Below are 26,114 nucleotides of genomic sequence, written 5' to 3'. Positions count from 1 at the left end.
AATCTTTTGCCGCTCTTTGATTGCATCCTTCAGTTGCAAGTTGCAAGATGATGATTTTCTAATTTCTGTTATAAATGGAGGATATGCATTATTAATTGTGAGTTGCGTAAGCCCACTACATGCCAACATTAATCAATTTAAATATTTGCACATCCTCTAATATCCATAGTGTCTTAATTTGTGATGGAAAATACCATACACAAGGTGAGCAAAATGTGTTAACATTCATATATCCTGCAAGCATTGCAAAGTCCATCAATTAATGTACTATAGCTAACTAGGTTAATCCTGCAACCTTTTTTTGACATCTCTTAAAGATCCCTGACCTTCTGTAAATTACCCACCTTGCTAAACCCTAAGTGGTGTATGAGACTTCATTATGCTGATGGCCTATTTGCACAAAAACATCTAAAAACAACAAAGCTTTTTCATTTGGATTGCACCCCTTATCCAGCATCTCATGAAGCACTTTGGTGGCCTCCTGCCATTGCCTTTCCTTGAAGAGACCATCAATAAATGCAATACATGTGACAACTTTGGGGCACGTGTTTTTGTTGGGCATTTCATAGAAGAGCTCCCTTGCCTTCCCTGCACGTTCCATTAATAAGAGCATAGTATGTGACGACATCGAGCCATATGCTCCCCTATACAAAAGTGGCACATCAACATTCGGCTGAGCATGTGGAGGGGCTTGAATGAATGTGACACTAACAATTTCATTGGTGGCATGCCAATCACAATATGACCTGATTATGAGCCATATTGAATCAAAACCATGAAAATATAGATGAAATACATATTTGAATACAAATTTTAACATTTACAATCAACTGTTGTTCATCATAGAAAATATAGAAAGAGATCCAAAGCTATGTTTATCTTCAAAGACATTAAACACCACCAGACCATGAAGAGAGAAATAACACATCTACAGGGGAAAAAGAGAGACAGCAATCATATTATCATCCATGGATGACCAAAAGGGCTTAACTGGACAGTTGAACCATGATTGGAAACAATGAGCAAGTAAATAAGGAATCTCTGAGGTATTTCTTACACTCTTGCTAGGTAAGAACAAGTTAACAAAAGGACAAAAATTTCATAAGCTGGAAGCAAAAGGATTAAGTATGAAAACAGAAAGCATATGTGTCATGGCTTCCACAAAAAAACTACAGGCATACCAAAACAAGAACATGCCACCTTAGCGCAAAGTTCAAACCAACAAATTGTACAGATCAAAGAATGCAGATAAATTGTTTTTTTTTCCTTTTCTGGTAGATCACAAGAAAAGAAAATCTCTTTCTTTATTCGACCAAGCAGCTGGTAGAGCCCAAAAGTCTCTTAAAAAGTGGAAGACATTCTCTAACTCTGAGACCCATTCTAATGTGGTCAAGGAAAATTCTGTGCAGAAAAGCCTTTCTTCTTTTTCACAGTAAGTAGCTTTAAAATCGAGTAACTAATTGAACACCAAAAAGACGAAAAATATCCTATATATTCTCAGTCACAACCTGAGAACAATAGAACCATAACTGCCAATTAAAATAGTTCCATATAACTGGTGTTTGTTTAAAAAGTGTTACTTATAAGATTACATATATAAGAAATTATGAACATCATAAAGCACCCAAAGTCATTTATGTAACAAATAATACTTAAACATATCATGATTGTCAATAAAAGTTTTGAAAGGTCAAGCTAGGATTACCAAGATCTCAGCCATGGCAAGCCATTAAATTATTCAATTAAGGGCACATATTGTGTAAAACAAATTGATTGAGAAGACTTCGAATAACCGTAAACATTAGAAAGAAAAAGGAGACCTGTTCTGGTTAGCTATGCATAATTGATGGACTTTACGAGTTCAACATATCAATACACTAAAATGCACGCAAACATGAAAACACTAATATTTTGAAATGTACATGTAGTTGTAGCAGTAGAGCAGAAACTAAATCATTACGCAAATGTCCAAATTCACATTTGTAGTACAATTAGTTGAAACTTGATACCTTTAGATGCAAAAATAACTGCAACCAACTTCCCATTTCCATTTCAACTTGTACAAATAGAAAATACTAGCATACACAAGCATTAAGTAAAAATATTCCTAATTCATTATAATCTGTGTCGCATGATTCATCTTAAAAGATTGATACCAAAATAAGCATTTAGAGGCCAGATCCCAACGATTTGTACAGTGATCCATATGTTCCCTTCGAGTGTAGATCCCTCTAAAAACACATCATTGGATTTTCTGTTGAGAACGCACATGTACACCAGCAAGCTGAAGACAAATGTGGGTGTGACGATAGAAGAGTGGAAAATAATATCACAAGGCGTTTTCAAATATTAGACGGTATGAGTGATCCTTCGAGTATCATAATCAAATGAAGGCAAGAAATTTCTGAGACAATTCTCCTACTAAGGCTACTCTTCTAAAGTTGTAGGCATTCATTGGTTCATACAACAACGCCAATCTCTATCAGTTACTTTTAATTAATTAATATTGAATGCACAAACATCCACACATGCATGCACAAACACATTGAGTGACACATACATGCATTATAAATGTGCAGAAAATCTGAGATATGGTCTAAAGTTACCACCACTTGTTATCCAATGAATGATTTCAACACCCACATACACTTTACAAGTTTCAAAATATATATGTGAAATCATAACAATAAAAGAGTAATACAGAGAATGCTGCCATTGTGATTGCATTAGTGAAAACTTGACTATGGAAATAAAAGAGCAATACAGAGTTGAGTAAATAATATGAGATGAGATAGTATATCCAACGTAAATACAATGTGGGAATGCAAAACCAATTCCAAGATCAATACTAAATGCATAAAAGACAAAGAACAAAGTCTCTAGTTAAAGGTAATATCTAGCCAAGAGAAAATATAAAAGGTGAAAATTCAAGATTCTAAATGCATGTAACAGAGGAGAGAATATCCAGGCCTGCTAGTACTGAAACTAGATCTGGCTCCTGAGGACGTTTGGGGGAACCATGACACAGGCTCCATATCTGTGAGGGGCAAATGCACTGGCAGATGATATCCTCAGTGGAGTGGCCAGCGTTGAGAGGTCCTGGCTGTATGATCCTGGGGGGAGCACAAGACTAAGGGGTCCCATCTCTAGTAGCATCCAAGCCCATGAAGAAGAAACTCCTGACAGAAACCTGGCTGCTCAAGTGGCCCTGATGGTTGGAGAGTTGGAGCATGGGGAGGGGCATACAAATCTTATCCTTATGTGCTTCAGTCAGCCTTTTTTTCCGAAGCAATTTTGTGGCTAATAGCTTTATTGTCACCTTCTGCAGTACTCACTTTACCTTTAGTTCTACTCTTCTTGCAAACCCACATCCCAGGAACCAGCGTAAGTGGAGGGTCTGTGCCCCTGTGGTTTGATGGCCCCAACAGTCTCTTGAGATCCTGCTGCATATGAATGGCGAGTGCTATAGCATGGTCAAGAACAATTGATCCATTTGGTGGACACTGTAACAAACTATGTAGAGATTGATCATACGTCTGCATAGCCATTGATGGTCTAGCCACTTGACAATTGTGACAAACCATACCAGCCTTAATAACATGTCTACAAAGATTTCCCGACATATACCATGAGCAATCATAAATAGCAAACTCTATACCTGGATTCCACACAGTATGTGTCTGTGAATGATCACTTTGGCTAACCACCTTAGCAAACTTAAGATATTTGTCACTCAAAGTAACATCACTGTTAGCAATGTGTAGTGCCCTATGCCATGAAATGGAAGCAAGTTCTCCATCTTTCATATATCCACATAAGTCATCTTCCTCTGAGAAGTGGTCAAACCAATAATATGAATACACCTCAGTAGTCAGTTTGTGCACCAACCAATCAATCCGTTGATATGCACCTGTGTCTGCTTCATTAAACATCTTAGACTTCAAATTGGAATGGAATGCTTCAATGGCTGCACATGTTTCCTGACTTGCTAGTGGAAGAGTCCTCATTGCAGTGACCCACATCTCTACAAAGTTCAAACACAGAAAAGCACATTAGCTTTAGTTGGAAAATGAGATTGCCTTAATATACGTCAAACCCTGAAAATAAGGTTCCATACCTATTTTTGGCATCCACTGCGCTTTAAGGTACTCCAAGAAGGCACTATGGTCTATAAAATCTTCCATAAAATCCTCCATAGCATCCAAAACATTTGACCCACTCCATGTACTGTACATAATGTGCCCAAGGCGCTTCAACATCTCCCGCTGCATCTCAGAGTTGGTGCATTTCTTTATGATATTCCTATGCCATGCACGCCGAAGATGCCAGAGGCATAACAGAGTCGAACACTGAAACACATCCCTGAACAGAAAGTTATGATCTCAAAAGGATTATTTCAATTGATTATTAATAATGGATACACTCAAATCATAAACAAAAGACGCACACCTAATTTTAGCAGTTTCTGTCAATGCGTCATCAACAATAAAGCCATTCAACCTCCACAAGGAATCCTTCGCACAAACTCTATCATGAAGTGTTCTCATCCACTTGTGAACATCATGACTTGAAAAACTTGCAGAAATAATCCATGCTATGGGAATTGCAATTTGGTTTGAATCAAAGACAAGAAGAGTATAAACAGGATACTGCATAGGAAACAAACAAGGTAATACTTTCCATGGGTCTTTCACATGCCTCCTAAGTTATTAAAAAGAAATTAGAAGAAAAATAAATAAATGAGGCATATACAAACCTTAAATTTTTTAACCCCAAAACTTGAATCCACCGCTAATAGATTATTATTTCCAAAACGAATCATTTGCTGTAGTTGCCACTCTGTTTGAATTCCCAAAATGAAAGCATCAGTATCAGATGAGCCCTGGTAATAGAATACCTTGCTTCGATGATTTTCAACCCATATTTTAACACTCACTGCATCATCCGAGTCCAGTTCATATGTCGACCGTCTAATATCCCTCTCTAATTTCCGTACATAATTGTGAGAGAGGAGATCATCACGATTACTAGGACCACCATGTCTCTCAATAGCTTTCATATGCTTTTGCATTATGCTCTCTACAGAAAATCCCGCATATAGCATCGATGTTATCCGTAATCGAAGCTCCTCTGAGATATAGGGAGCATACATGAACCGTGTTCCAATGGCCTTGTCATCAAGCGGTCCGTGGCAAGGAGAACCAGACTTATCGACATGCTTTTGTTGGTTGTATATGATAAGGGCAACAGATGGCTGAGCATATAAGCGTTTCACAATGAAATGACACAAACAGCCTCTCTTTGTATGTGGTCGTCCAGCACTTTTTTTCTTTGATGGTTTAATACACTTTCTGCTAGGCCGAGACGTTCCACCCTTCCTGTGGTCATCAGGGCCATAACAGCACCAATATCTATGCATGTACAAAGAAATATACGCACTGATTAAAATCGTAGGCATGAAACATATTTCCATCTTAGGCATAAAAACGTAGACTGATGCAATGAAATTTAAATATTAAAAAAAAAAAAAAAAAACTTACAATATGTATTCAAGATAGCCATCAACTCTTGGCTTATATGAACTGCCTTCTGCCTTTTTCCGTCTTGCTTCAACACGAAATCTAGTAGGACATTCAGCACTGGAACACTCTCCCTTCACAAAGTCCTCAACTCTGGAGAATGGAATGCGAGCAACATTATCAACATTTTGACGCCAACCCTCCACCTTAAACCAATTGAGGTCAGATGATGAGAACTCTATAGTGGATGGTTCTTGCACAGGCAGTGTCAGAATATCATCCCATCTTGCCATCTGCATATAAGATATCAAACATTACATGAAGAACAAAGACCAGTAAAAGCTCACTCACACAAGATACCATGAACTTCTTACACAAAGGCAAAACCAAGAATAAATCACAATGGTAATAGAACAACAGATCATTTTTAGTATAAACTGCGTACTTGTATGCAAAAGTGTTCATCTCAACATTACCCTACAGCCTAAAGGGGCACAAATCAGATATACTTAACACAAGATTTTAAAAAGCCTTCACTAGGAATTTAAAGATTATTATAAAAACCAAAGTTACACAAACCATGGATGCAATCAAAATTGGCAAAAGGATCAGAGAATCAGAACCCTACCCTTAAATTTTTTTATAAATATATATTTAAAATTAAAATTTTACGTTGCAAAAAAAGGAAACAGGATCCGAATTAAGATACATCAACTGTCTGGCTTTCATACTCAAATTTCCAATCGCCGAATAGGACAAAACCACCAAGTTTGTTGAAGCTTTAATGATTGCAATTGCTAGCAGATAGCATCATCAAATATTCAGGCTATAAAATCAGAATAATGTGAGTGGAGTTGGAGAATGGTAACAAGAAGTAAAATCGATTCCTCTAATTGCATGAGGAGAGACAAAACTTACTAGTAGTGGAAAACTGTGAGAAGTAAAATCAATTTCTCTAATTGCAAGAAGACAGACAAAACTCAGCCCCTACAGTTAGCTCAGTTGGTCCAGATTGCTCCAGACACTGAACGCTCAACTTAAACTCTTTGCTCCAGACATTGAACGCTCAACGTGAGAACTGATAGGATGAAAAACAAATGTTGATAAGTTTCATTTTTTTTTTTTTGGGTTGTGTTTCAACACACAAGAGCTGGATCCAAGTTTTTGTTAGCAGAGCTTATGTGGCAAATCTTTTTGATGTCTATAGTAACTGGAAGAACAGCAGCATTATTGCCCCCCCTCGTTTTTTTTTGAGGTTTTGATATTGATACAACTTACTTTTTCTGAAAGCTGACGCGCATTGCAATGTGTATTCAAATTTCTGGCAAAAGTACAATTATTAAGGAGCACAAACTCAGCGTGTGCAAACACATCATGAGTATCGAACAGTTCATCAAACACATCGTAAGGAGCACAAACTCAGTGTGTGCAAACACAGCATGAATACAAACACAATAAGAAATGATTGTGCTGTCGTGAAACTCTTTGGGTCACAGTTTTCTGCAAAACCACCAAGTTTGTTGAAGCTTTAATGATTGCAATTGATAGCAGATAGCATCATCAAATATTCAGGCTATAAAATCAGAATAATGTGAGTGGAGTTGGAGAATGGTGACAAGAAGTAAAATGGAGTCCTCTAATTGCATGAGGGGAGACAAAACTTACTAGTAGTGGAGAACTGTGAGAAGAAGTAAAATCAATTCCTCTAATTGCAAGAAGACAGACAAAACTCAGCCCCTATAGTTAGCTCAGTTGGTCCAGATTGCTCCAGACATTGAATAGTTTTGTATAACTGGGATGTCAGCTCCTATTAACACTGTTATAGGCCATATGGATGATATATTCCTATGGTATAAATATATAACTGGGAATAACTGTCCTATACCCATATGAGACCCTATTTAAGGTTACAGGAAGGGAAATTGATATTTGATGGTGTTTAAATACTCTTAGCATAGATGCTAAAAGCAAGACAATTACTAACCTTAACCATTTACTTTCTATTAAGAATTCAAATCCAATAACCTGCACAGACCCAATACTGACTTCCCAACAGGCTCCTCAAGGAAATAAGTTATAGGGGGTGGAATTACACCGAGAACTTCCCAATGGTTTTCAACCAGAAGACTAAAATGCCTCCCCTTCACCTCGCTTCACCTATTTACAGATCAAAAGATGCTTAGAATGCTCCTCGAATGCAGATAAGGTATCAACCAAAAGAAAAATTTTGAGTTCAGAATACTTGATCCTAAAGTGCCCAAGCATAATTTCATCAAATAGAGAGAACCCAAATTAAAGAAAAAAAAAAGAAGGAATTCGCCAAGTATGGCAAGGACCCAACAGGTTCTGATATATATAAAAGATATTGAGTTGAGAGAAAATCAAAATTAATAGAAATGACAAGAACCCAGTACAAAACAGGAACTCGAAACATATATAGAGGAAAGCCGATTAAAAGACAAATAGAAATTAACAGAAATAAGAAGAACCCAGTTCAGACAGCGGCTAAAATTATAAACGGAAAATACCCAACTGATAGATAAATAGAAATTGATTGAAATGACAAGAACCCAATTCAGAACAGACACTATAACAGTAGGATTACCTCCAAAAGCGCCTGGATAAAGCACAGATCAGTCACAGATATGGCATTTGGTGGCGCCCTGAATCGCAGATTGATGAAACGAATATACCTAATGTGAGTAAAAATGAAATCAAAGCTCAAATCGAGCACTAGCTTTAGTGGGTATTGACCATTCCCAAGAGCCCTGACCCTTCCTTTAAATTTAGCGAACCATTTGGCTAAACCTTACCTATTTATCCCTTCATATACTTCGTTAAACCATCCCCAAAATTGCAGAAAACTGTGACCCAAAAAGTTTCACAACAATCCAATCATTTCTTATTGTATTTGTATTCATGCTGTGTTTGCACACCCTGAGTTTGTGCTCCTTATGGTGTGTTTGATGAACTGTTCGATACTCATGATGTTTTTGCACACGCTGAGTTTGTGCTCCTTAATAATTGTACATTTGCCAGAAATTTGAATACACATTGCAATGCGTGTCAGCTTTCAGAAAAAGTAAGTTGTGTGTCAATATCAAAACCTCAAAAAAAACGAGGGGGGGCAATAATGCTGCTGTTCTTCCAGTTACTATAGACATCAAAAAGATTTGCCACATAGGCTCTGCTAACAAAAACTTGGATCCAACTCTTGTGTGTCGAAACACAACCCAAAGAAAAATTGAAACTTATCAACATGTGTTCTTCATCCTATCAGTTCTCAGGTTGAGCGTTCAATATCTGGAGCAAAGAGTTTAAGTTGAGCGTTCAATGTCTGGAGCAATCTGGCAAGAAACCTTCTCAATGCTCCCAAAACGTGCAGCTTCAAGGAAGCACTAGTTGACATTATCAGCCCCTCCCCTTCAACAAGCATTCCTAACAAGCCTTGCATTGCACTTGCAGCAGTACCCAATGCCCAACCTGGATCGATTGCACTAGAAAAGAGTGTAAGGGGAAAGCAAGTTGCATAAAATGCTTCTGTGAAGTTTTTTCCTGTCAACCAGCTCCCTGCGAGATCTAAAAAGGTAATCTACATATCTAAAAAGGAAAATAAATCTAGACTTTGCCAAATGAGATAAAAACACCCACGCTTCTTCCCTGTAAGATCATTACATTACTTACACAAATCATCTAACTTCAAAGTGAAACTAACATTACTCACACAAATAATCTAACTTGAAAGTAAAAAAAAAAAAATCCAAGAGAATCATCTAACTTCAAAGTGAATCTTACATTACTTACACAAATCATCTAACTTTAAAGTCAAAAGACTAAGGAGAATGGCTTAAAAGCTTGCAATCAGTCAAAAGTGTAACAGAGAAGGAATATAAAACGCAATAAGGGATGCTCGGTGGAAGATACTTGATAACAAAAATAAAAATGCTTCACTTTCATACTAATGAATATTATTCATATATGGGTGTAATGAATATCATTCGTATATAGGTGGGATTCTTCAGTGCACAATGCACACAATTTTATACCATGAAAAAGCATTAGGAATAGTGATTACATTATCTTGGTATTTATTGTTGAGAGGGACAAAACGCAAGACTGTATTTGTTTTAACAATATCTAGATTCTAAACATGAAAAAGCATTAGCAGTGCTGCTTACATAATCTTGGTATTTATAGTTGAGAGGGACACAACGCAAGAATGTATTTGCCATGAAATTCTAGCAATATCTAAATTTATTTACGTCAAAAATCAATTGATTCTTCGTGTATTACGGCATATGGCATCTCAGGCAGTAGTCCTCGTGGTTTTCTGCCATATACGCTTGCTTCAGAAGGTCTTTTCAAAGCTAGAAGTTGCTTTAGGAAGCTCTGCCCATGAGTGTATTGGAAGCATTTTGGCAGAGTAGGCATCATTTTTTGCAGCGAAAGCGTCACTGTTTGCAGCGAAGGGGCACTTCTGAATAGGCAACCTATCAGAGCAATTTCCTCCTCATCAAAGGTTGGAACCTTTACATGTGCTTTCTTCAGATTTTTTAGTGAAAAGGTCGAATTTGATGCCTCCAGTCTTGCTGTGTGGTTATGCAATCCAAACTTTAACGGCATAGATCTATCTTCCAACAAATCTTCAGTCTCATGCGGAATACCTCTGTTTTCCTCTGAAAAGAGAGATTTTATCTTCAGTCTCATGTGGAACACCTTTGTTTTCCTCCGAAAAGAGAGATTTTAAATGAAGAACAACTATTTGCTTTTAATATTTTCTGCATTGGTTTTTTACAAGGCCAGTTTACTAATATTTTACATTTCACAATGAAATGATGTAAAATTGTAAATTAATTCTACAGAGAATCTTGAACATATCTTAAAGTAGACAGTGAGTTTTACTATCAGAACTCTGCATGTTTCAAGTTAATAGTTTGACTTTAAACAAATTTCGATAACATAATATTTTACAAAACAGGAATAAATCCATCATAAATTTACCTCATTTTTGTTACCTTGGTTGCATTATTTTTATTCAATACTGAGGCATTAATTGTATGCATTAGGTATTTAGTTCACTGATATTAAGTATTCATGTAATATAAGAAACGAGTTTGGAAAGATGCTCTTCCTTCATGCAACTCCCAAGGAGATTGAGCGTAGACTGTATGATTCTTTGGGCGCTACAAAAAAAAAGGCCAGGGTTGTAAGGGACCACCCTTCAAATCTGGGCAGGGCTGATCAAACCACAGCCATATAACAACTCCAAAACTTTTTATCATCAAACACTTTCGTATAACTGGGACGTCAGCTCCTATAAACACTGTTATAGGCCATATGGATGATATATTTCTATGGTATAAATATATAACTGGGAATAACTGTCATGTACCCATATGAGACCCTATTTAAGATTACAAGAAGGGAAATTGATATTTGATGGTGTTTAAATCTATGTTGCAGGAAACATGGGGTAGGAGGGCGTTTCGTACGGAAACAAGTACGAAACACTGAAACGCATTTGGTACGGCCCTGAAATGCGTTTCAACCCATACTGGCCACGTTTCCGGCTTGAAACGCGTTTCAGGGCCGTACGACCCACGTTTCAGCATTTACTTGCGTTTTTTTTAATTTTTTATTTATTTGTTTGTTTTCTAATCTATTCTTACGTTAGCCTAGTGACTTCTAGTTGCTTCCAGATGTCTAACTAGAGTTATAAAAGTGAACTTTTGCCCTAGTGTTGATATGCAGTTCATGGTAATGTTAAATTCTTAAAGTAAAAGTGATATTCTCCTTCATTTTTCATTTTCATCATTCTCCTTTATTTTTCATTTTCATCATTTTACTTAAATTTTTAACATTATCATGAAATGACTCAGGATGTTTAAAAGTGGTTTCACCCTCATTGGATTTCATATGGAGAAAGTAGAATTTTAGATCTCACTCAAAATCCAGCAGACTTATCTGTTTTTCAGGATTTCAGGATTGGGGGGCTTGCAATGTTTCCATTGGATTTTATCATGTACTAGGGTATGGAACTTGTATTTCATCGAGAGAACCAAGCACTCTATGCAGGGGAGACTCCCAATAATCAAAAGAATGTAGGGTACTAGGGTATGAAACTTGTATTTAATAAAGAGCACTAAGGTCATTCGACTATGTACGAGGAGATTCCCAATCAAGCACGAGACAAAAAATTAGAAATTTCTCGTGGCTGATTTTGGATATTTCTATTTTCATTATGTGATTATTCATGAGTAAATGTGATGTAAATTTAGATACTTATAGTTTATGCATTGACAATTGACAATTTTATCATAATGTAATAAATTAAAATGTATCATATATGCTTTATGATTGCACATATTTCTTAAATGTCCATATATATATATATATATATATATATATATATTCGTGTTTCCCCGTTTCCAAAATTTGGGGAGGTCACGTTTCGTATCACTTCCCGTTTCGGAAACTCATACCTGTTTCCCCGTTTCGTGCAACCTTGGTTTAAATACTCTTAGCATAGATGCTAAAAGCAAGACAATTACTAACCTTAACCATTTACTTTCTATTAAGAATTCAAATCCAATAACCTGCTACTGACTTCCCACCAGGCTCCTAAAGGAAATAAGTTACAGGGGGTGGAACTACACCGAGAACTTCCCAATGGTTTTCAGCCAGAAGACTAAAATGCCTCCCCTTCACCTCGCTTCACCTATTTACAGATCAAAAGATGCTTAGAATGCTCCCCGAATGCAGATAAGGAATCAACCAAAAGAAAAATTTTGAGTTCAGAATACTTTATCCTAAGGCGCCCAAGCATAATTTCATCAAATAGAGAGAACCCAACTTTTAAAAAAAAGGAATTCGCCAAGTATGGCAATGACCCAACAGGTTCTGATATATATATAAGATAATGAGTAGAGAGAAAATCAAAATTAATAGAAATGACAAGAACACAGTACAAAACAGGGACTCGAAACATATATAGAGAAAAGCCGGTTAAAAGACAAATAGAAATTAACAGAAATAAGAAGAACCCAGTTCAGACAGCGGCTAAAATTATAAACGGAAAATACCCAAATGATAGATAAATAGAAATTGATTGAAATGACAAGAACCCAATTCAGAACAGACACTGTAAGTGTAGGATTACCTCCAAAAGCGCCTGGATAAAGCAAGATCAGTCACAGATATGGCATTTGGTGACCCTCTGAATCGCAGATTGATGAAACGAATATACCTAATGTGAGTAGAAATGAAATCATAGCTCAAATCGAGCGCTAGCTTTAGTGGGCATTGACCATACCCAAGAGCCCTGACCCTTCCTTTAATTTAGCGAACTATTTGGCTAAACCTTACCTATTTATTCATATACTTCGTTAAGCCATCGCAAAAATTGCAGAAAATGTAACCCGAAGAGTTTCACGACAACGCAATCATTTCTTATTGTATTTGTATTCATGCTGTGTTTGCACACCCTGAGTTTGTGCTCTTTATGATGTGTTTGATGAACTGTTCGATACTCATGATGTGTTTGCACACGCTGAGTTTGTGCTCCTTAATAATTGTACATTTGCCAGAAATTTGAATACACATTGCAATGCGCGTCAGCTTTCAGAAAAAAGTAAGTTGTGTGCCAATATCAAAACCTCAAAAAAAACGAGGGGGGCAATAATGCTGCTGTTCTTCCAGTTACTATAGACATCAAAAAGATTGGCCACATTGGCTCTGCCAACAAAAACTTGGATCCAGCTCTTGTGTGTCGAAACACAACCCAAGAAAAAATTGAAACTTATCAACATTTGTTCTTCATCCTATCAGTTCTCAGGTTGAGCGTTCAATGTCTGGAGCAATCTGGCAAGAAACCTTCTCAATTTAAATTTGAAAAATCGGCGTTCTAATTTGTTTGAGTCTAATAGTCAATCCATCAATGGCAGAAATAATGGCAGAAATAAGAAGAACCCAGTTCAGACAACGACTAAAATTATAAACGGAAAATACTCAACTGATAAACAAATAGAAATTGATTGAAATGACAAGAACGCAATTCAGAACAGGGACTATAACAGTAGGATTACCTCCAAAAGCGCCTGGATAAAGCACAAAATAGTCACAGATATGGCATTTGGTGGCGCCCTGAATGGCAGATTGATGAAACGAATATACCTAATGTGAGTAAAAATGAAATGAAAGCTCAAATCGAGCGCTAGCTTTAGTGGGTATCGACCATTCTCAAGAGCCCTGACCCTTCCTTCATGCTAAACCTTACCTATTTATCCCTTCATATGCTTCGCTAAGCCATCGCCAAAATTGCAGAAAACCCTTCAAGGGTTTAAATCTTAATGTCCTTCATATACTATTTTCGTCCTTGGCTATGTCATAATCGCTAACTGAATAAAGCAAGAGGGGATTTTTTCATTTGGCTTAATAGGAGACAGCGGTGGAGAGAGACTGCTGTTGAGGCCGACATAAAATAGTTTTTCAGATCAGAGGCAACCTGCAACGCTGCACTGCTTCTTGAATTGCTGCTGGGTGATCAAAACACGGACAACAGGCGAAGTTGCTGTGGAGTATGAGCAAAAAAACAGACTCTGCGCTTACCACTCCTTCCATCATGGGTTAGACTCTGCGTTTACAGCTACTCTGCTCCGATATCGAGCAGGCTGAAGCCATAATTTAAATACACCGTGGTGGTAGGTTCCCTTTTCTGAAATCGGTACAAACAGTTCGGGTGAACGAAGTGGCACTCAGTCCACTAAGGTTGCACAACATCGCCCGCTCCAGAAGCCGGTGCAGTTTAGCATAGCTTTCAATCAACGGTTCGGGTGAGAGAAGAGGAGCCGCGTGTCAAAACTATAGGCGAGAGCTATGAAAATGAACCTCTTGGTGTTGAACAATGAAATGATATTTTGATGTTTATGAGATTAAAAATAGTTTATGGGATTATTAGTGTTTTTTTTTCATATGAATTAGCTCAATTTTTCAATTATTTGTTGTTTCATGATGAACTTGTTTTTCTTTCTAACCATCTCATTACCCAAAAGATAATGTCAAGAAATTGATGCAAGTATCTTCCTATAACTTTATCTGATGTCTTTGAATACATCACTTTTTAAATGAAATGTTTTTCCAATTCTACTGCTCAGACATGCAAAAAGACAATTTGGTTATTAATTGAGCAATAGGAACCTTTGCCCTCCACGGAATGCTAGTTCCAATGAACTCTTTTTGTTGTAGATCACATGTCATGTTGAATTCTTCAATGTAGTACTTCTTCTTTCTACCCAAATCTTTTCACTATCCGCATTTACCAAACTTCTCCCTAACAAAACCCTTTAGCTCCTTGCTATTTGTGGGACAAGCATTGAGGTAGATATTCCATTTTTGCATCCATATGTAGTTGTGTTTCATCCATGTTTTCTTCTTTCACTCATGCCTTCATTGAAGATAACATTAAGCCATCTACCTACTCTCATTTGCTCAATTCTTTTTAGAAATCTTATGAGTCGCACCATAGTAATTGTTTCGATGGGAGTTGCTCTTTCACTCAACATTATCTAGTTGCTCTTTCACTCAACATTATCTAGTTGCTCTTTCACTCAACATTATCTCATAAGACACCAAATTTTCTTTATTGAGAGAGTTTAACTAGTTGAGATTTGACTTATAATTAGTTAAGGTTTGACTTATAAACTTTTTTATTGAGAGAGTTTAATTTAGAAAAACAATAGATACTAAACTTTATATGGACGTAATTTTTGAGATTTGATATAGGTTGGTTTAATTATTAATAATTAATCATTAATCAATTTATTTTTTTATTTTTTATTGTTAATAATAGTGTAAGAGGATACAAGCAAGCAATACGAAAGCAAGTCCCATCGACAATTCCGGCTTGAGTTTTGGTGTTTGGAATCCATTTGCAAGTAGTCTCGTTTTGGTGTTTGGAATCGATTTGCAAGTAGTCCCCCCCCCCGTGTTCAATTCTCTGGAGGCATCACCCATACGCCTGTTGGGTAGGAGGATACAAGCAATATGAAAGTAAGTCCCATCAACAATTCCGGCTTGAGTTTTGGTGTATGGAATCCATTTGCAAGTAGTCTTGTTTTGGTGTTTGGAACCGATTTGCAAGTAGTCCCACCCGAGTTCAAATCTTTGGAGGCATCACCCATATGTCCATAGGGTAGGAGGATACAAGCAATATGAAAGCAAGTCCCATCACCAACTTCGACCTCTGGAGTTCTGGTGTTTGAAATCGATTTGCAAGTAGTCTCCCACGTGTTCAAATCTCTAGAAGCATCACCTATACGTCTGTAGTGTAGGAGGATACAAGCAATATGAAAGCAAGTCTCATCACCAACTCTGGCCTCAGGATTTTTGGTGTTTGGAATTGAATTGTAAGTAGTCACACCCGTGTTCTAAATCAATATATTTTAATTAATAAAAAAAAAAAAATATATATATATATATATATATATATATAACTTGATTGAATTAAAATGTTTATATAACATAGTATGATTGGACATTACAACATCTTTTATATACTAGGCTAGAGCACCTCTTTGCACAATTATAATATTTAATATAAATTAAAAAAAAAAAATATATATATATATATATATATATATAGGAATTGTACTCTTGTTGTTCTTTATTTGGATGTAATGGATGAAGACTTCACATTGTTTCATTCTTACATGAATTAATATCTCACTCCATTGAGTCAAATGACCTCTTGCATTTTTATTGAGACTCAACCACTGCGAAAACCATCTCATGCGTTTTTATTAGGATTGTCGCATCCTCCACAACAACCATTGTAATAGCTTGTCTATGCAACTGCCACTAAAACCCTTGTGAGTGCCTCCACCACTGCCAAACCATCTCATGCACCTCTATTGGGACTATCACCCCCTCCACAACTACCACTATAACTACTTATCTAAACTGGCAACCCACTATGTCAACACTTACTTGATCTTGTTCCTTCTGCATTGGGGGAGTGAATACGTGCAACAGGGTCACCCTAGAAGTCTCAAAAAGAGATAAAGACTAACAAGTCTTGAAATACCACAAAGCACAATCTATTTTGCATTTGGGTTATTGGGTATGAGCATTGGTATTGTGGTTGCAATTTACATCATTTATTGGAAGACTCGGACTTACCAAACTGGTAGATTCTCAGAAAGAATCAATATATTCTATCAGTAATATGGTCATGAAGACATCAAGGTCCTATTCATAATTGGTGAGTTTGTGTGCTCTAATTGTCATGCTTATGTGCATAGGAATGCAGTGCTACCTTACTTAGTCTCCAAATGTATACTAAAAGTAGCCTGCAATCTTAGAGAATAGGGACAAGCATTTTCATTCCTCTTTCTAGGGTTCCTTTTTTGAGATTGCCTTTAACATTGCTCGTAACAGAGTTTAAGAGGACTTAGATCATGTTGTATTTTTTTGGCTCCAAAAGCCTTTTTTCATTTGTTGCATTGTATAATTTATGAATATCTAGTTTATCAATTCCTAGGAAGAATATATATTTATCCCATCCACCTTTTTTGATTTCTAATATGGCTTTAACATTTTCTAACCTTGTTGTGAGCATCAATTTATGGATTAGGTTCATCCTACGAAGAATTATGAATTAGTTTTGTATTTAACCTATCAAATATCCCCCTCATTTTCTAGTAGATATTTGTCATTTTAGTTAGATATATCGTAAGTTAAGCTATAAGATGGTTGACACTATCAAATTCAGTGGGCAAGCAAAAAGGACATACAATATTCAATCAATTCAGTGGGCAAGCAAAAAGGACATACAATATTCAATCTTGTTTGCATCTTTCTATTATGGATTATGGTTTTGTAATGTTCTCATTTATGCACCCAATATTGGACCCTTTTGGAAACACATATGAGAAGCTAGAACATGAGCATCATCATACTAGCTCCCCCTTGGCTTGGCTTCCATTTTGGTCGTGCCACGATTTTTTAAGCAAACATATTTACATTATATTAGTAGGCAAAAATGTACATAGTTTACATCCATGAAAGCATACTATGCCTCTGTATGAGGAAACCAACGATAAGAGTTGGAAGTCTTTGCCCCTAGAAGGGGAAAATAGAGCTCAAGAGTCTTACCAATAAGCTAACATTCATCAAAATAATGAGTATAAGACTTAACATCCTTGTAGCAAGCAATATTTAACCAAACCTGATGGGGAGGCAAAAAAACCTCAGTGAGCCTCGGGCTTTGTGCCACATATGCACAAACCAGACCATAATAGCCATTGTTGGTTGATTACCACCAAGTGAAACTAGACTAAGAATATTGACCTGAGAGTTGTCTTGAAGCTAGAAAGCTATAATTTGTTGCATTGGAACCACATGGTCGCCACATTGGAGCCACACTAAACCTAAGCACTATCATGGGCCTGCACATTGTCGGAGTCCGCAAGAAGTTCCGCCAAGATGTAACAGCAATGGGAATTGGGACGGAGAGGAGAGAGGGGAGGGGCATCAGCTGCCAAAGGGACAGGAGCGTGGATGGGTGGGGGAGGCGCCACTGTAGCGTTAGTGACAAGCGGGGATGAGGAGCCAACAAGAGGGGAGTGTGAGGGAGAGGGAGCAAGAGAGGAGGGGGACGAGATATTGGGAGGAAAGTCAATTTTGAGGTCTCTAGCCAGGTGCTTGAGGGACGAGGAGGAGTGACTTTGGTAGGTAGAGAGCTCAACAATCCAACCAAAGGCTTTCTTTTTCTCTGGAACTCTCTCCTTAAAGCTGATGAGCAAGGAGGTTCTTGAGGACCCAGAGTGTCAGACAACCTCTACGAGTCTCAGCCTCCATGGTGAGGACCTCTCTCTTGATGGACTCATAAATGGCATAATTGAACATAACTGCATCAGTGGCATTATCAAAGGTGGTGGGGAGACGTCCATGGCCCCTACCTCTGCCAGGACGTCAACCTTTTCCTATACCGCAATTCATCATTAAGTGGAATAATGGCAACGTCGCAGAACCAAAGCTGAAGGAGACAGAGGAAGCCTTAGGGAGAATAACCGCGGGAGAGTGATGCCTGGAAGAGGGAATAACCATCGATCTTGTCTTTTTATTGCCGGAGTGAGCGGGAAGGAGAGCCTCGTATGGGGATTACAGGTGTCAACATGTGGATTTATGAGCTGTGGTTGCCAGATGTTGGAGGAGTAGCACCAGGTGGTGACCACCGTTGGTGGATCTGGGAAGTCGCATCGATCCTTCCTCGAGCACCCGGATCTGGGGCGTGCCACAGTTTCTTAATTTGCATTTAATGAGTTGCTTGATTCTGAGTTAGGTCTGGACTTGAGGTGAACAAGTCTAATTAAGCTATAGTTCTTCATATCTGAGTGTATCCCTTATGTCGAAATTGTCATGTCCCTCAATTATATATATATATATATATATAGATATAGATATATATATATATATATATATATATATATAGATATAGATATAGATATATATATTAATTTGCCTTTAATCACCACTTCCATACATTCACTTAATGTGATGATAGTAAATTGCACCTATTATAATTACGGTGATACTATCTATCTATATATGTTAAATTGACAACTAGGGCCAAACTCCATGTGGGTCAGCTCATTTATGACAACTGATATTTTTATTGGATCCTCTCGTTGAGAGGTGTAGGATTGATCTAAAGATCATCCGATTCCGATAAGTATATGGAGATATGAATTTATTTTGATTATGGATTTATTATCTAGCCGACCAGCATCTTATGTAGGCTCAAGAAGCCCAAACGTCATGTCCAATCAACCTCCATGTTTTAGTATAAATAGAAGAAGAATTTAAGTCATTCAACACACTCACTCTCTCGTGATCTCTCTTCATCCTGTTTTGGGTTTGATGGAGAAGAGATCTAAAAGGAGTGCCCTAATGGAGAATGCAGTCATGAATTAGCAGGAAATGGAGATGTATTCATCTACGAATAAAGGCGCAGGGATATAAGTAAACGCAGGACATAAAGTGCAGTTATGAAGAAAACGCAAGACATAATGTTATATATCTATACGTTGTTCATGTTATATATCCAACGCTATCCATGTTATATATCATACGTTGTTCATATATTAAGCGTTGTTCATGTTATATATCCAATGCTATTCATGTTATATGGAATCATGTTATATACACAATATGGAACCATGTTATACGCAATCATATGAGGAATGGTTATACGCAGTCATATGAATATGGAACCACATATATATACGCATCATCAAAGACCTAACACGCAGGCAGAACGTTGGGTCATGAAACCTCCACGCAGATCAACCCAGATATACCACGCTACGCTGGGCAGTCAGATATACCCGCAGATCATGATACGCTGGGAAGTCAAGTCATTTATTAACACGCAGGCAGAACGTTGGGTCATGAAACCTCTACGCAGATCAATGCAGATATACCACGCAGTTGAAACACTGGACAATCATGATACGTTGGGCATTCTGATATATGGAACGCAGCAATCATGGGACGCTACGCTGTATGGAACACAGTGAACTAGACTCAGTCAGATATATATACGCTTCATGATATATGGAACACAGCATCATGGGATCCAACATGGTTATGAAGAACGTTGGTCATATTGACAGTGATAAGCAAATAATGGACTACGTGGAGGATAGCCTAGCTGCTTTACTAGGCTGCAAGCCATAACAAGCAGCTAAGGCTGATAATTGTATGAACTCCATTATGAAGGAACAGAAGGATAGCATGGGCAGCATTATGAGCATCATGATAGGCAGCCTTATGAGCAGCATGATGTATGATACATGGAGCATGGACAGTATCATGATAAATGTAATCATAAGTATGGACAGTATGATGAAATCATGAAGCAGCACGACACATGGGCAGCGTGAAGTATGAGGTCATGGACAACTTGATGTATGGGTAGCACAACAATCATGAGCAGCATGATGGTGCTGCACGGTAAGGTGCAGCAGATGAACGAAATGGATAAGTGAAGTCGTCACCTAGGAGAATCAGTTGAAGCAGAATGTCTTCAACTGATCTCATGTATCATCGTTGTAGGAGATGATCTATGCTCAAATCTAGATAAGTCAAAGTATTGAATTCTGATGTAAATGTACTATCTCTCTCACTTTCTCTGCTGAACTTTGAAGAACATAAAAGAAGAATTGATCAAGGGTTTCCCCACACATTATGGGGTTTGTCCCTGGCTAGCGCCACATCTTGTGTCCTCTTGTCTCGGCATGTCTTCTGTGATTTATATTTATGTTCAATCTACAGTTTATCTTAACGTTGATGTGATTGCTAACTGTGAAAATTTAAATATATTTCTCTAGCATCGAACATACCTAAAGTTAACATGGTATCAGAGCTGAGGTAAAGACAATGCCCAAGCAAGAGTGAAAGAGCAATCACCAAAGACAGTCGGGACAAGACAGAAGGATCAATGGGTTCCTCATAATTCACTTAGGGTGAAGTCGAAGCGGAGCATATTATCATAATGGCACAATAGAACTTCTGATGGCATACCTTAAGATCACTTCATTGGGAAGTTCGGATCTAAGGGTGGAAGGAAAGGTAGATGTCTTGGTTATGAGTTCGGCCCTTATGTGAAGGAGTGTCTGAATGACAGAGATGCAGGTCATCAAAGACACGGCCGACTCTTCAAGGAAGCAAGGAACCCCAGGTAAGAAGAATCAAATATTGTTTCTGATAAGATAGAGAAGTGTTATTTTGTATTGGCCCTCTCCTTCAGATTCTTTGGGAATCTGGCATATTGATTGTAGTGCTTCAAGGCACTTCATCGGATAGAAGGGTGCACTCTCTAATTTGGTAGAGATGGAAACAATCATGGGATTACACTTGGAGCCAATGCCACCTATCTTGAAAAGGGAATGGAAGTCGAAGGTTTTAAGGTGGCATTCGTCGATGGAAAGGTACGTGTTTGAAAATAGAATTTTCAAGGATGCTTTTGAGTTCAGGGTTGTATTAAGTTACTAGAAGTCCATTGGGGACCATTGACACATAGCACCAGAGATCTATGAGTCAGATAGTGATAGGAAAGCCTAAATTCAAAAAGAGCATGAAAGTACATGTCTAAGATGTACCAAAGGAAAATCTTACAAGGGGACCATTCCCCTCTTGTAGCAGATCCACAGGTTTGAAACAACTCGTGGAGTTTGAGATTCATGAACGGGAATCTCATGTATACAGGTGGAAGAAACCCCTCTATGGCTTGAAGAAAAACACCCCGGGCGTAGTATGAGAGGACTGATAGTTGTTTGATGAAGCTGAGATTCACTAAGGATCGATACAAACCATTATCCCGAGGTTGTGGATGATAGAATTCTCATACCGACACCTTATGTGGACAAACTATTTCTGATGGTTGCAGACCCTCTCATTTGCATAAGTAAGAGGGAGTTGGATTCCGAACATATGTTAGCACAGGGAGCTCATATTTGGTTGAACCTCACTGGATTGTTGCCAAGAATCTTCTGAGATGTCTTAAGGGCACAATCTCTCATGGATTCAAATACACTGCCGGAAATATGAAACTGCATGATTATTCGCATGCTGATTGGGCAGGCAGTGTGGAGGATCACTGGATCACTTCTTAGTGTTGTTCCTCTTTGGATTCTGCTTCTAAGTAGGAAGCAGAAGTCGGCTGTTATAAGCACTGCTAAGACCAGATACATATCTACGAGTATGACCTCGTATGAAGTTGCTTGGTTGTGGAAACTCTTCAGTGAGTACACATGATGAATACCACTGTGATTCTTTGTGACAACCAGAGGTGGGATTCGATTATTGAAGAATCCTGCATTCGACGATTGCTACAGCAGATAGACATCAGATACTACCTTATCTGGGATATGGTAATCCGATGAGCAAGGATGCTCCATTGCACTAAGATGATGTACAGGTCGCTAAAGCCACGGGGGAAAGATCAAATATGTGATTTTCCCGAACGACTTGGAGTCGTCGAGAGACCTTTGTAAAAGGGTCTTGCATGTTGCATACATTGAGCTCTGGGAGCTCTGGGGGGCTTGCGGTTCTTACTGGAGCAACATACGACCACAGGGTGACTCACCCTCCCCTGGTGGTGCGCACTGGAACAAGATGATTCGCTCTCTTGTGGAACAGGATGATTCGCTTTCCTGTGTAGCAGGATTGATGTGTTCTTATGTGAGGCCTGGATTGATGTGTTCTCCATGACGATTGTAGCAGGATTGATGTGTTCTCCTGTGAGGCCTGGATTGATGTGTTCTCCATGGCGATTGTCGCAGGATTGATATGTTCTACTGTGAGGCCTGGATGGATGTGTTCTCCATGGTGGCCTGGATTGATGTGTTCTCCATGGCGATTGTAGCAGGATTGATGTGTTCTCCTGTGAGGACAGGATTGATTAGTTCTCCTGTCGAGGCATCCTACCCATGCAGTCTGGGACTCATGGGAAGTACCTCTCATCTGATCAATGAGCAAGGAAATGAAGTTAGGGACCATAGTAGTACCGATGGACGCATTGTTGTATCTATCGTACTCCCTACGCTAGGATGACCTCCATTGATCTGGGATCAATGATATTGGTCTGGGACCAGTGGTAGGAGTTGTACCATACTATGACACTGACTTCGGGTCGATTGAGACTGGTCTAGGACCAGTGGTACATACTCTGAGACTGACTTCGTGTCAATGCAGTACTGGTCTAGGACCAGTGAGAGTGGTACATACTATGACGTTGACTTCGAGTCGGTTGAGACTGGTCTGGGACTAGTGGTACACTCTCTGAGATTGCGATACTGGTCTGGGACCAGTGGTACACTCTCTGAGACTGTGATACTGGTTTGGGACCAGTGGTAGTTGTACCATACTATGACACTGACTTCGGGTCAGTTGAGACTGGTCTGGGACCAGTGGTACATACTCTGAGACGGACTTCGTGTCAGTGCAGTACTGGTTTGGGACCAGTGAGAGTGGTACATACTATGGCGCTGACTTCGGGTCGGTTGAGACTGGTCTGGGACCAGTGGTACACTCTCTGAGACTTCGACACTGGTCTGGGACCAGTGGTAGGAGTGATACTTACTATGATGTTAACTTCGGGTCGGTTGACACTAGTCTGGGACCAGTGGTACGCACTCTGAGACTAACTTTGGGTCAATAGAGAATGGTATGAGACATTCTCGATCAATTCTTCTTCTTCATAGTTCAGCAGAGATAAGTTGAGCATAGCAGAGCCAACAGAGTTGAGCGGAGCGAAGCAGATCCAACAGAGCTGAGCAGAGAAAAGCAGAGCCAGCGGATCAGAGCAAAGCCAGCAGAACTGAGCAGAGTTGAGCAGACCCAGCAGAGTTGAGCAGAGCAAAGCAGAGCAAGCAGAGCTGGGTAGAGCAGTGCAAGGCACTGATGGCAGAGATAGTACAGTCGGACTTATGGATCAACGGATGGAGTTCTCCCTAGTTGAGAGGGAGTGTTAAATTGGCAACTAGGGCCAAACTCCATGTGGGTCAGCTCATTTATGACAGCTGATATTTTTATTGGATCCCTCTCGTCGAGAGGTGTAGGATTGATCTAAAGATCATCCGATTCAGATAAGTATTTATGGAGATATGAATTTATTTTGATTATGGATTTATTATCTAGCCGACCAGCATTTTATGTAGGCTCAAGAAGCCCAAACGTCATGTCCATTCAACCTCCACGTTTTAGTATAAATAGAAGAAGACTTTAAGTCATTCGACACACTCACTCTCTCGTGATCTCTCTTCATCCTGTTTTGGGTTTGATGGAGAAGAGATTTAAAAGGAGTGCCCTAATGGAGAATGCAGTCATGAATTAGCAAGCAATGGAGATGTATTCATCTACGAATAAAGGCGTAGGGATATAAGTAAACGCAAGACATAAAGCGCAGTTATGAAGAAAACGCAAGACATAATGTTATATATCTATACGTTGTTCATGTTATATATCCAACGTTGTTCATGTTATATATCATACGATGTTCATATATTAAACGTTATTCATGTTATATATCCAATGTTGTTCATGTTATATACGCAATATGGAACCATGTTATACGCAGTCATATGAGGAATGGTTATATGCAGTCATATGAATATGGAACCACATATATATACACATCATCAAAGACCTAACACACAAGCAGAACGTTGGGTCATGAAACCTCCACACAGATCAACCCAGATATACCACACTACGTTGGGCAGTCAGATATACCACGCAGATCATGATACGCTGGGAAGTCAAGTCATTTATTAACACACAAGCAGAATGTTGTGTCATGAAACCTCTACGCAAATCAATGCAGATATACCACACAGTTGAAACACTGGACAGTCATGATACGTTGGGCATTCTGATATATGGAATGCAGCAATCATGGGATGCTATGCAGTATGGAACACAGTCAACTAGACTCAGTCATATATATATATATATATATATATATATATATATATATATATATATATATATATATATATACGCTTCATGATATATGGAATGCAGCATCATGGGATCCAACCTTCATACATTATGAAGTTTACAACTTATAGGATAAAAAATTATAATTTAAATCTCATTTTTTTCCTTACTCACAGATTGAGGAAACAATTATCCTACACTGGTCCACATTAAATTACCCTTACTCTTTGGTTATTCGACAACCTCATTGCCAACATAAATAAAGAAATACATTACTGATAAAGCATGGCTATATACGTCCTATAATTATTTTGCAAATAACTGAACTGACTAATAGTCTTGAAAATAAATAGAAATCATTCTTATATACTTTGGTCTTTTGCATAAAAAGAGTCAAAACTCTCATCATCTTCTAGATAATCTATCAAATGTGTTAATCCAAAATCGTAACCAACATTTATATTTAGCATAGCCATAGCATTCACCATTCGTCATAATTCTTAGATAATACTAAGTAGTATAACCATCGTGCCAACCAAACATTAAAAATTAACAAACATATTTCAAGGTGGTAAGGTTTTTCTACCTTATATCCATGGAGTCACAGATAAAATGGCAAAAATCCTAAGAAAGAAAAACATTATAACTCAATTCTCAGCTCCCGGTACCATAAGACAAAGTTTAAAATCTGTTAAGGATGATATTGACAAGTAGCAGCTTAAAGGAGTCTATAAAATAGATTGTTCGTGTGGAAAAAGCTACATAGGTGAAACTGGTCGCTCCCTCCAGACAAGACTGAAAGAACACGACGCTGACATCAGGGATGGAAGATCTCGTACCTCAGCCTTGGCAGAGCACTCCTCGAAGACTAAACACCACATCTGCTTAGAAAACGCATCAATTATCGCAAGAGAAGAGCAGCATCATAGACGGAAAATCAGAGAAGCCCTCGAAATCTTGAAGCATCCTTGTAATCTGAACAGAGACAGCGGTTTGGAGATTAGCGGAAGCTGGCTTCCCCTGATCAGTGAAATCAAGAAACGTCAACCCAACCCCAGGTAAGTTGTCGATCAGGTCAGTTTTTCCCTTCCTTTC

General features: G+C 38.3%; 1 protein-coding gene across 4 annotated transcripts in view; it reads right to left on the bottom strand.

The window, feature by feature from the left end:
• Positions 1–2,721: 2,721 nt before the first annotated feature.
• The window catches only part of LOC149162339 (uncharacterized), a 63,299-nt gene continuing 39,906 nt past the window's right edge, over positions 2,722–26,114 (bottom strand). Inside the window, exons 1-6 of one of the 4 annotated variants that reach the window (XM_089437223.1) lie at positions 13,795–14,330; positions 5,541–5,812; positions 4,757–5,411; positions 4,450–4,649; positions 4,118–4,362; positions 2,722–4,024 (exon numbers count right to left, since the gene is read on the bottom strand). In XM_089437223.1, coding sequence (XP_089293349.1) covers positions 3,267–4,024; positions 4,118–4,362; positions 4,450–4,649; positions 4,757–5,411; positions 5,541–5,812 — 2,130 coding nt within the window. In that variant the 5' untranslated portion in view covers positions 13,795–14,330 and the 3' untranslated portion in view covers positions 2,722–3,266. Of the gene's footprint in view, positions 4,025–4,117; positions 4,363–4,449; positions 4,650–4,756; positions 5,412–5,540; positions 5,813–8,124; positions 8,361–13,603; positions 14,331–26,114 lie in introns of those variants that run through there. The other 3 variants (XM_089437221.1, XM_089437222.1, XM_089437220.1) reach the window with 3 other exon arrangements.

The sequence above is a fragment of the Pinus tabuliformis genome, chromosome 5_2 (genome assembly GCF_031772625.1).
Source record: "Pinus tabuliformis cultivar Carrire ecotype Pingquan chromosome 5_2, CPIR1, whole genome shotgun sequence".
In the NCBI taxonomy this organism is placed as follows: Eukaryota; Viridiplantae; Streptophyta; class Pinopsida; order Pinales; family Pinaceae; genus Pinus; species Pinus tabuliformis.
The sequence above is the reverse complement of the archived record's forward strand: the minus strand, read 5'-3'. Positions and strand labels throughout refer to the sequence as shown.